The following is a 13,961-nucleotide window of genomic DNA, read 5'->3' on the forward strand; positions in this document are numbered from 1 at the left end:
GGAGATGGTGACCTGGTGCTTCAGAACAGGAGGCTGATAATACAAGTGCACGAACACACACGCAAAATCAGGTACTCACAAGGATCTAGAGTCATGTTGCAAAAGTAACTTCCAATGGGATTCAAAAGCACCAATTTCATACATCAATATCCAATTGTGGACAGCACATAACGATAATACAACAAATTACAGTAATGATAATGCAACAAAAGAAATAGGGGAATTTTGTATTCCTCTGGCAGGTTACTTGCCTGGGTTCGCAATATTCTTAGCTGGACTATTCCTTCATTCTCCTCTTCCCGCATTCTCTCTGTAGTAAGTTGTAATCGACCAATCAAATTTATCTTGCCCCTTTTCTGAACTTTAGCGTTTTTTCTGAAAAAAGTTGTATTGCATGAAAGTAAGCACAAAAAAAAAATACACTTTCAATTACAGAATTCCTGGTAAACTTATATTACAGCAGCAAGGAGTACCATGACAGTTTAGGTAAGTATAGGTTATTAGCATTGCATTAGTGAGAGAGCTGACTGAGAGATTAAAACTCAACGCCAATGTCTCCACACAATGAAGTAATAATAATAATAAATAATGCTAGCAAGCACTACAAGTAAATCCAGCAACTGAAACAATAAAATTTCAGAAAAATATATTTAATTATATAAATGTAGGGTTCTTTGGAGGAAGTTTTTACAACAAAGTTCAGGAAATTTGACTAGTTCATATTCCATCAAAGAACTGTCTGGGGCAAACCCCAGCTATTGCAACAAAGGAAGCTGATAGCATTCATCAGTGGTCACCCACAAACTTTCTCTACAGCCTGTGTCTTCTATTATGTCCTCTCATCATTTCCCAAAGCTCAGAATCCTGATGACAGGAATAAGCAGTATAGCCCTGGGTAAGAAACTAAGCCCCAGGAAAGCAGATTCATCACTTATCTCTTTCTCCACAGATCCAGATGTCCAGCTGCTACTGAGAATGAGGCACAGAATCTGAGGTTACTAGCAAGGAGCCAGTTCTCATCACAGTCATTGACAATAGAGGCAGGCAGAAGCACAAGTAAAATACACTGAACATAGCATATAGCACTTAGATATTCTCTTTTTGTGTTATTTTGTGCTCAAATTATTTCAAAGCACCAGTAAATAAGCACTGCACTTCTTACAGAAATAAAGACACTCCTCTCTGGTGAGAACCCCACCAAAAATCCTGGCTTTTGGCAGCACACCATATTATTAAGCAGTTTCACTTCCTCTTTTTTAACTTATTACTCTGTTTTGAAATTCTGTGTGTGTGTAATAATCAATACAGCACTAGTGCTCTGATTACAGGCTGTCTTCCATGAAATTTCATGGACCCATTGCTAACTGGAACATACCAAAGCCTCCAATTTTGCACCTCATCCCTAGGTGTGTGACAAATTTAATTTCACAGAAATCAGAATGACAAAAACATTTGTTTGAAGGAGCTGCTGCAGGTCATCTAGTCCAATCACCTACTTGAAGCATGACTATTGCCAAATCTAAGTGAGGCCAGGGCAGCAAAGCTTGTGTCTAGCTTAATTTTCAAAACTTTCAAGAACAAGGGTTAAGTTAAAGCGAATTCCTATAGTTACAAAACAGTACTTTGTTATTTTACTTTTCAAACATCATCTTACATTAAACTGAACTCCTGGTTCACCGAGAAGAGGGTTCCTTCTGTAAAGTCTTTGGGTGAATTGACTTGAGGTTCATATAATAAAACCTGACGTTTCAGCTTTGGAAATGCTACAAGAGACTACAGAGAAAAGGGAAGGGGGAGAAAGAATGAAAATAAAACACCAGACTTTCTAAATGGAAACAACTACTTTTTAAGACCATAATTCACTGCTGTGCTGACTGTAGTGAGGGACCCATATAGCCTTGTTTAGGACTAGTAAAATCAGAGAGAGGATACAGTTTACCAAATCTCCATCTGAAATGTGTTAACATAAGCAAAACCATACAAAGTAGTAAAATACACAAACTCATGGCTACAGAAGTGGTGTTAAGTCTAACTTATGTGATTTTTCTCTTTATTCATGAGCTAAATACTTAGAAGTCTACTAAAGCAAACACTGAAGTTATTTTTAAGCAACACATATTTATCAGGTGTCACTAATTTGCCAGAATTAGACCAGACCCACTTGACAAAACACAATCATAACTCTGTGCTTTAGGCAGCATACAGTCAAAAAATTCCTGCAGTTTCCAAAAGCTTGTGAAGTAATATGCGTAGAGAGAATGTGCTAATGTAACGGCTGTGTGTGCTCAGCAGTAGTGCAAGGAACTAGCATTACAACTGATTAATTACAAGAAAGACGTTCACATTTCAGTTTCAAAGTGTTATCAGACAATGCTTTAGAAATACTAATCCAGTATTTCAGAGTTAAAAAATCAAGAAGCAATCTGTTTCAAGAGAAAGGGATATACCCATAAAGTCCTCCTAAGTTCTGCATCAGGAAGTTCAGTTGCCAATTTAAGATTTTCAAAGCTGATCTTCTCTCTGGGTCTTTGGTTCCACGCAAACAGCACAGCCAGCTGAAATGTTGTTACCTCCAAGTCATACTGGCCAACCTCATTCTTAAATGTTATCTGTGAAGAGGATGGAAATTTTACTTTTAAGCCTGTCTGGATTACAAGCTTTCTCACTGTTATAAATTCACACAGAGTACAGTCATTGAGACTGATATGCTGAAAGCCACACACTTACAATTCCATTAGACATGAGGTGGTGCCAGTGGAGTTTTCTACCACTGTGATTCTTTTTATAAAATTCTTCAACCTCTGGGATGAGATCTTCTAATTCCGTGGGCAGCGAGACAAACACTTTTTCAGAACTTCGGGACCAGGCACCAGCATTTAAAATTTTAATATTCACAGAGTCAGCTGTAAGATGATATTGGATTATATGAATCTCCAGGTATAACAGATAAACCAAAATGTTTCAGGTTATTATTCTATTCTGAACACAACTTTGGAGGACTGAATTTTCAGAAAGCTGTAGGGTATCTACCAACTTAAACATAAGTACTCTATTTATGCAACACTGGTTTTCTGCCAGCAGCACTGATAGAAACCTGTTTTATTGGCTTGCTACTGCAGAGTTCCCTGAACTCTGGTGCAGCTTTACAGCTGATGCTTACAAGCACTACTTAAGGGTTTTCAGCAGTGGCAGGTCCAATACTTGATGTTCCTCAGCCTCTCTCATCAGTGAAACAATCTCAGAATGTGATTTAAGCTCTTCATAGCATTCATCCAGCTCTCCTGCTGGCAGATAAAGGAGGATTGCAAGGAGCACTTGAAGAATGAGGAGGGCATAAAAGAAGGAGGTAGTTGAGGCATTCACCTGGCTGATGCCAATTCAAGCCCCTGCTTGCAATTTGTCTATAAGAGTAGGGAATCTGTATCTACAAGATTGCTCATAAGGAAAACCCACAACAACTCACAGAGTGATATAGCTCTAGCATCAACTGCAAGAGAAAGCAGAGTCTACAGACCTCCAATTTAGGGGCAACAATGCCATGAAGACTGCGTTCAAACTGCAGTTGACATAATTTTTAACTTAAGATTTAACAGAGTTATTTTACACTAAGAGAAATTAAAAATAGCAAATAATTTGAAAACAATACCTGGTAAAGCAAGTTTATTATTTTTGTGCATTTCTTTGAAGGCTTGGTTCAAGTCTTCAGACACTTTGATATCCTGGAACATTCTAGCCAGCTTGTTTACATAGTCTGCTGGCATTCCCACTTCCTACATAAACAAACAGAACAGTAAATATAGCATAGAAAACTATGAACAAAAAACTTTGTTTTTAAAATAATAAGCTCAAATAAATTAAGAGCATAAAAGTACAGAGGTATCATCACTTTACAGTAACAGTGAACCTGCAGTGCAATATAAAAGGTTTTCTGCATGGATCATAAGTAGTCATCCCTTAAGGGCATATGTTGATTTTTTAAAGAAATTCAAGTGCTGAAGAATGTACGCATGTCTTAAGGAATCCATGAGTTCTGAGATTTGAAGGAATGTTTAAGACATACAAATAATATTCTAATCTACATAAAATTTCAAAATTAGAATGCATTTCAAATTATTTACATACTTACACAAGTACACTGCATTTTGTTCATTCGCATATGGAATCTATGAAGCCATTAGGTAATTGTATATGAAATATTTTAAAATCTATCACTGCCTTTATTAGAGAAGAGGAGAACTGTTTTACTTTCACAAAGTACTGTGATAGAAGGGAAGTATAAGATGCCCTGAGTTGCCTGCAATTTAAGACAGAACTCACCTAAGCAAGAAAGATATTTAAGTTCAAGACTGGAATATTAATTAACCACAAGTATGAGACACAACCAAAGAAAGATGTGATGCTACTTACTCTGAGCCATTCCACCATATTCTCCTCAATTTCACTATCAGCTGATATATCTAGTATCAGACGTCTTGTTAAGTGAGCTTTGTGATATCGCATGAAAACATCTTTATTCTGTACATATTTAAGTACCAAAAGCTGTCAAAAATAGAGTTCAATATATTTATTTGCATTGTCAACCAGACAAGTCTTTGAATGCTGATCTAATGAAACTGCAGACTATGACTAGAAAAAGGCTACTTGACATTGCCCTAAGATCAACTGTGTTAATACTATGATAGACATCAACAATGAATGTTTCATAATACCACACCTTAAATTTCTTCATTTGTCAAGCAACAAGAAATTCTCTTAAATCAAAAATACATTGACACTGGTATGTAAAAATCTCCTGTATTATTTTCTAGGCAAATACTAGTTATTGTAATACATTACAGTCTCATATAGGCATTAATTTAGTATACCACTTTTGTTAACTGACAGAGGAGACATGAAACACTGAATGATTTACAATATTTAAACACACACAGTAACATAATAAACTCTTTTCTCTACTATTACATCTCGCATAACTGTTTTTGAAGATCAAGGCCTCGACCCACATAAAGAACAAATTTATTCTTCAGAATAATTGAGAAATAGAAGGCAAAAACATACCACTTCTTTAAGCTTTGCTTCAATTTCTTCAGAGGTTAGTTTTTTGCTTAGTGGTGTTTTTCTTAGCAACATGTCACAGTAATTAGCAAGAAGCTCAGGGCATTTGGATTCAGGCTGTGTTTTCAATCCAACACTAGATAAAAGAAGAACAGTATATCTTCAAACCATACAGAATCCTGCCATTCTGGAGTAGTCACATTGTTAACAAGACAGACCACTCTCTCCTGATCCCCCTGGCAAGGATCCTGGTGGTGAATTTATATTCTCATAAACTAATGAAAAATTAGGGATAACACTCTTTCTTCTTGAAAGAATAAATACTGCCAAATACTTTCAGACAGCTTCTATAGGTTGATTAATTTAACTAATTGTAATTTTAGAACTGTAACAATGAAGGATATAGGTGAACCACAGTTTGAAACAATAAATATTGCACGGAAAGAAGTATTCCAGTAAAGAATTAACAAATACTACAGTGAAATGTTTCACTCATCTCCTCAGTATGCTGTAATGAGAAGAGCCTCCTGCACCACACCTGACAGACTGCAAAACTCAACACATCTACCACATAGTAACAGGATAACATTATTTCACCACAGCTATAAAGGATGGACTAACAGCTTGGAGATTAAAAGCAGACTGAAGCTGAACAAGATGCTACAGTAGAGAGACTGTGGTTCTTCAAAAATTCATCAAGCACAGGTCATGTTCTGAACCTGTGTCTAGACTGGTGAATAAAACCATAAGCAAGGACCAATCCCTATTTCTAGAGTCAGATGGCAACAACTTGACTGCTGCTTTTAAGGGCCCAAAGCAAGCTCAGGACCTAGTTTTCTTGCTCATTATTTCACCCTCTAATCAATTAGTATAGATAGAGCACTCTAAACACTCTTCAGACACCTTGTCTTTTTTTTTTAGTTTGTGAAGCAACTTGCAGGCTAGTGTCTTCTGCCCTCCTAAAGACCATCTGAAGTACAAGCAGATCACAAGTCTTCTGGCTTTTACAAAAGACGAAGGAAGATAAAATTTCATTTTGCTCAAACCAAGCTGCATATCTAGACAACTTCAAAGTGATTAGGAAGGAGAATGCTGAACAGAAGACCATCACAATTACAGTGGTTTCCAAGAAACAACCAGGCAGGTTTCACTTTAGGAGTGAAACAGTTTGAATGAGGTATCGATTTGGATGGTCCCAGGGGAAATTGAAACATTAGAAGATACCTAGAAAAACTCTTCTACCTTACCTACATCTATGCAAAGTATAGACAGCAGGGATCCAGTCTTTTGTGACAGCACTTCTCCAATAAATAAAAGGAGACAGACTAATCCCTATTCAGGCTTGCCATTAGTCCAAAACCAAACCGAGAATACAAACCAAGATGCTGGACAGATATTTATAACCATCCACCCCTAACCAGAAGCAATTTGAAAGGGAAGCTGGCAGCCCAGCTATACAAGCTTTGTTTCCATAGTAAATCAGATGACAAACTATATATAAGCAATCCCAAGCACCTAAATATATACAAATTCCTACTCAAGTGGCACATCACATGGTAAATGTTAACAATCAATTAACTGACTGCTACCTTCTCATGGCTGAGTTAGCAGAGCAGGCACTGTAAGCATGGTCCTTCTTCTTGAGTCACGCAGGTCTGCCTAATCTAGTGGAAGTTGTTTAAACTAACCTGGTTAATCCTGCACTGAAACAAAAATGCAACAGCTGGACAGGTCACACTCACAACTGGCACAAGAGGAGGTGTAAAACAGCTTGTGGATGGTTACACCTTAGTCAGCTGCAGTTATTCCCATGAAGAATACTGCCTCATCTTTCCCACGATCTCTGCTGCAGTTGTGGCAGAGTTATACAGCTGAGGTTTTTTGGAATTAATAGTCCAGGAAGCCACTATGAGCTTCAGCTAACAAACTGACTCATAGTATAAAATAATAGATCCCCAATTACTACAAATAAATTTAAGTTGAAATAGGCTGCTATTCACTGATCTGCTTCCACACAAAGACAGTCTTACCTGAGGTCGACAAGGAATCTGAAATTCCATAATGCAAATAACACAAAGCTCTTTTAAACACAGCATTACTTTTTGAGGAGACATTTTAAAAACCTTGAGTCACATAAAGTTTACATGGCTTACCCCTTTTGCTTCAATGGCAATTCAAGTTTAAATATTGTAGCATCATTCACAACTGCTTTGTATGCCTGAAAAATAATTAGATTATTGGTGCTTCACTCAATTTCTCTTTGATATGAACTGCAATGATTTTATCTCTTTGTACACTACTGTAATATGAAATTAATTTTTTTATTAGCCCAAAGCTTGCAGATTCTATTTTCAATTTGACAGCTCAAATTCTATGACTCAATTTCCCAAAAACTGATGGATTGCATCTTCCTATTTTCCACCACCATACTAGTTTCCTTTAAACAACAATTTAGGAAGGGATTACATGGAGCAGGTTGCATGTCTGAAGTCATGAGACAGATACATAGTAAATTCTGAACACAAATTACTGCTGGATCAGACATTAAGGTTCTCGATACAAAGATCATCTAAAGTCCTCTACAACATTACAAAACTGAATACATATAACTTTATGCAGGACTACAACAGAAATTAGAAGCTACTCGGTAGTAAGTTTCACCAATATTTTAGTCTGCATATGTAATAGGGTAATAGCAGCTTCTAAATTTAACAGTGAATAGGCACAAGGGTTTTGGAGACACCATTATACAAATTGCGACAATTCTCACAGTGAATGAAAGACCAGTAGAAACACATACCTTATCCCTTGCAGTAAGAAATCTTGGATCATCTTGAAAAGCTTCTTTAACCAACTTGCTAAACCGATTAAATAGCGTGAGCAATTGCTCTACATATTTCTCAGAATCCTAAAGAGGCAAAAATCAAATAAAAAAACAATACTCCACAGAATTCAGTGTAAGCACACATATATTTCCCTAATCTGCAAAAATGCTGTTTTATCAAAAGCCTGCATACTATGAATGCACATTTTATCTTTAGTCTCTGTATTGAAGATGCCTACAGCATGTAGGCCTAAACACAGACTTGCAGGATAGTATTTCCAATATACAAAAAAATCCCAAACTGTAACTTTCAAATATTATACAATAACATTTTATTTTACAGGAAGTTTTCAAGGACCAATAAAAGACACATGCCACATCGCAATTGCTGCAGACACCTAGCCCTCCTAGACCCAGTGAAAAAAAGGTGGCAAAAAGCTGAAAAAATACAGCAGAGAGAAAAAACCTTGTAATTTCCACACTGAACAACCATTCTTAGATTGAAACCAAATTTCAAATTTCATCAGGAAGTTAGAATTCCGGAAAAATTGATTTAGGCTTTTAAAATTAAGATTCTAACACAATTGTATTGCATAAGCGTCCCATGCACTTTATTTATAACCTTTACTGCAAATTAGATTCACTTTTTAAAGCTACAACTGAAAACACAAACAATAAAAAGTTATCCTAAAGACATTTAAAACTTTCACTGGATCAAAATTTGATCTCTAAACACAAAATCTTAAAAAATTATTTCCATTCACACATTTGTCCCACAAATAGAGAATATTTAACTTCTGCAAAATTGTTTTCCTGTTGGTATTTTACTAAAACCCAATACACTTACAGTAGTAATAGTTTCAGCAGCTGCTACCATGTCTGCAAGTCCAGCACTAACAATATGTTCTTCCAAATCCTTTAGCATAGGCTCTATGCCATTCGGAACTTTGTCCATCAGCGAAAACATTAAATGCAACTCTGAAAGATACAAATACTAATGAAGCCACCAGTCAAAGACCTGTATAAAACCCAAATATACTGCATTTCTCCTAGGCATGTCTTAAGTGAAACATTAAATATTTGAAGAACAGATAATCCAATTCCTCTCTTAAAAAGAAAGATGTCTTGAGTACTGTTCTAATTCTGGTCCCACAAGAAGACTCTTTTGAAGGCAAAAAAAGCTATATATTGTGATGTAATACTTCCTTATGAATATAGTATGCTTGTATCTTACATAGTATGCTTATGCACAAGCTTGAATAAGACCCCCCTAAAACCAATGCAAATTTTGATTAAGTCCAGGTTCTAACTGCCTTCAAATCCCTGGCAAAAATGTCTCTTAGTTGGAAGCCTACAGGAGTTTATACAAGAAATTGTATGGATTCAAGACATTTTTAAATTTTAAATTAAAGCCAAAACCACCTGTCTTTGTGTATCTTTCAATACCACTAACAATGCTTTGATTTACTTAAAAGCTTGAAAAGTTCTGAAGTAACTAAAACTGACTAATGCAAAGAGTGAACTCTTTCCCAAAGAGTTTATTCAGTTTGTCTGAAAGTTACCAGTTCAAAAACTTCAAAAAGCGATGTGCTTTATTTGTCTACTTTTTGTGAAGATATTTCAACACTGCCTAAAAAAAAGAGAAAAAAAGGATACTGAAACATCCATTATCATCTTGATAAAGCTGTTCACAAATGACACTGGGATTAAGGTCACCAGATTGTTATAAAGAGACCACAGAGATTTGAACTCAACACGGCAAAGGACTCTGCTTCATGAAGTAGAACAAATGGACTCTGATTCTTTTTTGATAGGAAAAAAATTATAGATTCACCTAGCTCCTCAATGTTATGTCTACTGTGAAAGGGGAAAACTCAGAGGCCCAGCCTTTGCTTTCTCCTCTGCATTACTTTTGTCAGCAGCAAACATCAAGATCCCATCACCACTGAGGATGAAATATGCTACCATCATCTGTATCTTAACAGCTGCTGCAGAAGCAAATAAAAAAGCACAGAGAAGAAAAAAATCCTTTTAGAACATAACAATGCAAATTAGAGAATGGAAACTACAAACAGCCTTGAATAAGAACTTGCAATGGTACTAGAGACAACTCATTATAGGCTGAATGACAGGATTTCAGGAACCAGAAAAAAAAATTAGTCAGAGGCATTCTCAGTGCAATTTAGATCTACTGTAAGAAATGGCAGCATTTTTACATAGAAAAAGTCCAAAAAGCTCACTCAACTTTTACTGGATCTTTTAATCTGGGCTTTTAAAAAGAATAAGAGGGAGGAAGACATGGCAGAAAAAGAGAAACTAAAAGATGTAGGGCTCTACATCTGTTTCTGTACAGTAGTGATAGCATAAACAACACAAGAAAAAAAATCAGTGGTTTCTTTTAAGAATCAGTAGCAAAGAATGACTCTAGGCGCATCCCTAAGACTGCAGGACCCAAAAAACCATGAATTCTTCAAAGACAGACTTCAATGTAACAAAACCAAGAGTATTTCACTGGAATTTGTCTCAGAACACATGACTGAAGAGTAAAGAAGTCTATACTGTAGTTCATGGGGAACTTAAAGTCTGCTTTCATTCTGTATTTGTGAAAGGCAAGTGTACTTTTATTTCTGTTGCATTTCAAGACTAAAATTTAGACATGCCTTCCCCAATACCATAAGCAAACAAAAACACACTAAGGCAATTCTGAAATCTTTGAGAGCTATGACATTTTTGATAGTTTCTAGGTGGAAAACATTATCCTTTTCTGTCTTCACAGCATGCAAATATTACTTAATATAACGAGTATTTTACAGTAGTGCCCAGCTCACAGCCAAAAATCCCTGCCAAAACAGCCCTTTTTTGTCAGTGCTGTTTAATAAAGAAAACATCACAGAATGTTTTGGGGTAGATAATATCAGAAAGTCACATGCATAAGCACAGCACAGCACAACAGAGGATACTATCAGATGTATACATTACTATGTATAGCTCCAGTCTTTAATTATGCTTCAGTCATCTGCACCTGCATCCTTCATTAAAGCATTTTAAACAGTTCTTACAAACTAAACGGAAGTACTCTGCAACCAAGCACGATCACAGGACAGACACAGCCACAAGAGAGGGCTGTGTGAATATTTCAGCAGGTTTCTAAAGAAAGATCCTTTGGTGCCTGTAGATGAACTCTTCTGAAGCTCTGCATTTACATAAGCCTCCTGCATTCTCCCAAAGGCTGTAATATATACTTGTAAGAAGTTTCACGGCTTTCTACATTTAGCTCTGGACTACTGCCAGAAATCATCCTGCTAGATGAACAGATCAGGATGACATAGTTTTGAGGTCAAATATTTTCTTAAATGCTGGCTTTAGAAGTGAGTATTTTCTATAATATTCTAAGTCATAAAACAGTTTTCTCATTTCCATAGAAATGAAAACCTTGTAAGACATTAGTAAATATTCCCTGGCTGCAGGATACCAAGACAAAGAAAAATTAACCTGTGATTTCAGTTTTGGTTTTTGGTTTTTTTTTTTTTCATTTTTCACCTGAATTATAACATTTTAAAGAAATATCTAGCTTGTTTTATCATACAGGACCAACACAAGACTTCTGAATCACACTAACATCTTAGCTTCTTGCAGAAGAGTTAAAAAAACTTCTGAAAACTTTTGAGAGGCATGCAGAGCTAACTTTCAATACTCACACTGACATAATGGCAAAAAACCACATGAACAGCTTGCAGAGATTTTGTTCATTTGACCTACTGGTCCTGCATCAATAATCAGAATAAGAAAAATGTCTCCCTGCCTTTCAGAAAAAAAAGCTTTTATAAAGGGATGTTTCACTTTTTTCCTGGGTGTATAAAGAGATGGGTGAGGTGAAATGAAGAGGAAATGTTTGTATCTGGAGTATTCAAATAGAAAGTAAAGACATATGTAGCACTTACCAGAGTTGGTCAACACGATGAAAATAAGTGTAGGAAAAAAATAAACAGAGCACAAAATATTTTCTTTCAAGCAAGATGAGAGCTATGCACTTATTCAAATTAGGGTACTGTGCACATAAATTTCAGAAGTGATAGAAAAAAAAAATTAACCAATGATGCAAATTTTTTGTGGGACTGTTCATGTGCAATAGTATTTTTATATGAAACTGCCACCATCTATTAAAAACAGTAATTTGATATATCTACACACAAATCTATTTTTATGCAGTTCATGCAGGGTTCACCCTGCACTGCTCTTGAAGTTTCACTTACTTTCTGTTTCATTTCGTTTGATCATCCCTTGGCATTCAGCTAAAATAGTCTCTTTAAAAGATGTCACCAGGGCATTGACACAGCACTCCATGAGCTGAAATATATTAAACACAGGATTAGCTCAAGCAGTCACCTGAACACTGAAGTCTGATGTATCTCAAGTTTGCCATGACACAAAATCCAACCTGTTCTCAACAATAAGCTCTATAAAAAAATTAACTCATTCACTGATTCATAAAAGTATGCGCAGTTTGAACAGAATCTATATGGGAACCATATTTCTTCAAAATGTTTAGGTTAGTAAATGTGGTAAAGTCTCTTCCAAAGAATTAATGAGCTTAGTATTTCTGTGGTCTCTTTTCTCTCAAGGGAGCCACCACTTTTGGAACAGTAACTACCCTGTTTCATTTCCAAGTATACATCCAAGAGCTAAGAATAGTTCTCATTCCAGCATACCCTATTTGGACCAGGCTGGATGCCTTGAACAAGGCCTTAGATCTAGAACAGAAACTGCCTGCACATATCAGGACCATCTCTCTCTTGTCTGCCTCTTTATACGGGCTACAATTTATAGCTGTGCAAAATGAATGATTCACAGCTTAACAAAAGGCATAAAGCACATTTTGATCCATTGCAAAAAACCCCCAGATTTTAAAGGTATTTATTTAGAATAACCTGTTTCCTGGACTAATTTCTACACAGACAACTATGAACTGTTCTCTGTAGTTAAATCTTCCTTTAGAACCTGAATAGTGTAAAAAATTGCTGAATAGGGAAGAAGGGGAAGGAAAGAAAGAAAACCCATCTGTTATGTTAAATGGCCATATTTCAGTCTAAGAGGAAATATGTATTACAGCTTTAATGAAATTTCTATTGCTATTTTTGATTACAATGAACAATAACTCAGGTATTCTAAATGAGCACTGACAAACCCTTTGCCAAACACATTTGCCAGTTTACTATCCAACATGATTCTCATCCACTGTTAAGCACAGGAAAAAACCCACCATACTTAACTCAAAATGAAAGAACAAAAACCAACCTGAATAAAAACCTGCTCTTCAGTTTGAACTTTTGATCTACATGTACTGTTAAAACACCTGCAAAAATTGTAGATCACCAGACTGGAAAGTAATACATGTTTTTGCAACAAATAATTGATGATCAGAAAATGTAAAATAAACAGTTTTGATTTGCTGCTATCAAAAAATACTGTAACACAGAACTAAAAACTTCAGTATACTGTATCAATATCAAATACATAATTTTTTTACACATTATACTCACTGCTTCTACAGAGTTACATTCACGTCTTGTTTCTAAATATCGTAGTGCTCTTTTCTCTTCTTCTTTTAGTTTAGCATCTGCCTGTGCAAAAGTAGAACAGCAATCATTTTAAGTACTAAAACTTTCAGTACAAAGTTACAACAGAATTTTTACTTACATATTTCATATAATTCTGTACACCATTTTGTTGTAAATAAGAAGGAGCCTGTGTTCTATAAAATCTCTCTGTTGAATCCAAATACGCCTTTTCAAAGTTATCCCGATATATCTGAAGTTTATCTTCAGGATTAGAACAAAGGTTAACTGCAAAGAGAAAGTCCAAACTTACTCTCAAGTCTTGGAAATTTATGTTGCTAACAATAAGCAAATCTCAATGGGAGACTGAGACGTCTATTAAGAGGTGGCGTTGAACAATTCAAAATATCTGGTGAATGGACTCTGATCACAACGGTAACCAAATCTGGCCAATCTTTGCACACAAAAACATTCAGATCAACTATGGGAAACTGGAAAGAACTTCACACTTAGCTCCAGCACTTCAG

At 35.9% G+C, this 13,961-nt stretch overlaps 1 protein-coding gene across 1 annotated transcript in view; it reads right to left on the reverse strand.

Annotated features, from left to right (window-relative positions):
• The window catches only part of CUL5 (cullin 5), a 32,124-nt gene that overhangs the window by 3,829 nt on the left and 14,334 nt on the right, over positions 1-13,961 (reverse strand). Inside the window, exons 6-18 of the mRNA XM_085063877.1 lie at positions 13,577-13,722; positions 13,420-13,500; positions 12,133-12,226; positions 8,727-8,857; positions 7,856-7,963; positions 7,209-7,273; positions 5,059-5,191; positions 4,408-4,539; positions 3,647-3,770; positions 2,728-2,903; positions 2,448-2,609; positions 1,655-1,773; positions 252-375 (exon numbers count right to left, since the gene is read on the reverse strand). Of these exons, the coding sequence (XP_084920003.1) occupies positions 252-375; positions 1,655-1,773; positions 2,448-2,609; positions 2,728-2,903; positions 3,647-3,770; positions 4,408-4,539; positions 5,059-5,191; positions 7,209-7,273; positions 7,856-7,963; positions 8,727-8,857; positions 12,133-12,226; positions 13,420-13,500; positions 13,577-13,722 (1,595 nt within the window). The remainder of the gene's footprint in view (positions 1-251; positions 376-1,654; positions 1,774-2,447; positions 2,610-2,727; positions 2,904-3,646; positions 3,771-4,407; positions 4,540-5,058; positions 5,192-7,208; positions 7,274-7,855; positions 7,964-8,726; positions 8,858-12,132; positions 12,227-13,419; positions 13,501-13,576; positions 13,723-13,961) is intronic.

Source organism: Lichenostomus cassidix, chromosome 1 (assembly GCF_008360975.1).
Source record: "Lichenostomus cassidix isolate B80296 chromosome 1, HeHo_3.0, whole genome shotgun sequence".
Lineage (NCBI taxonomy): Eukaryota > Metazoa > Chordata > Aves > Passeriformes > Meliphagidae > Lichenostomus > Lichenostomus cassidix.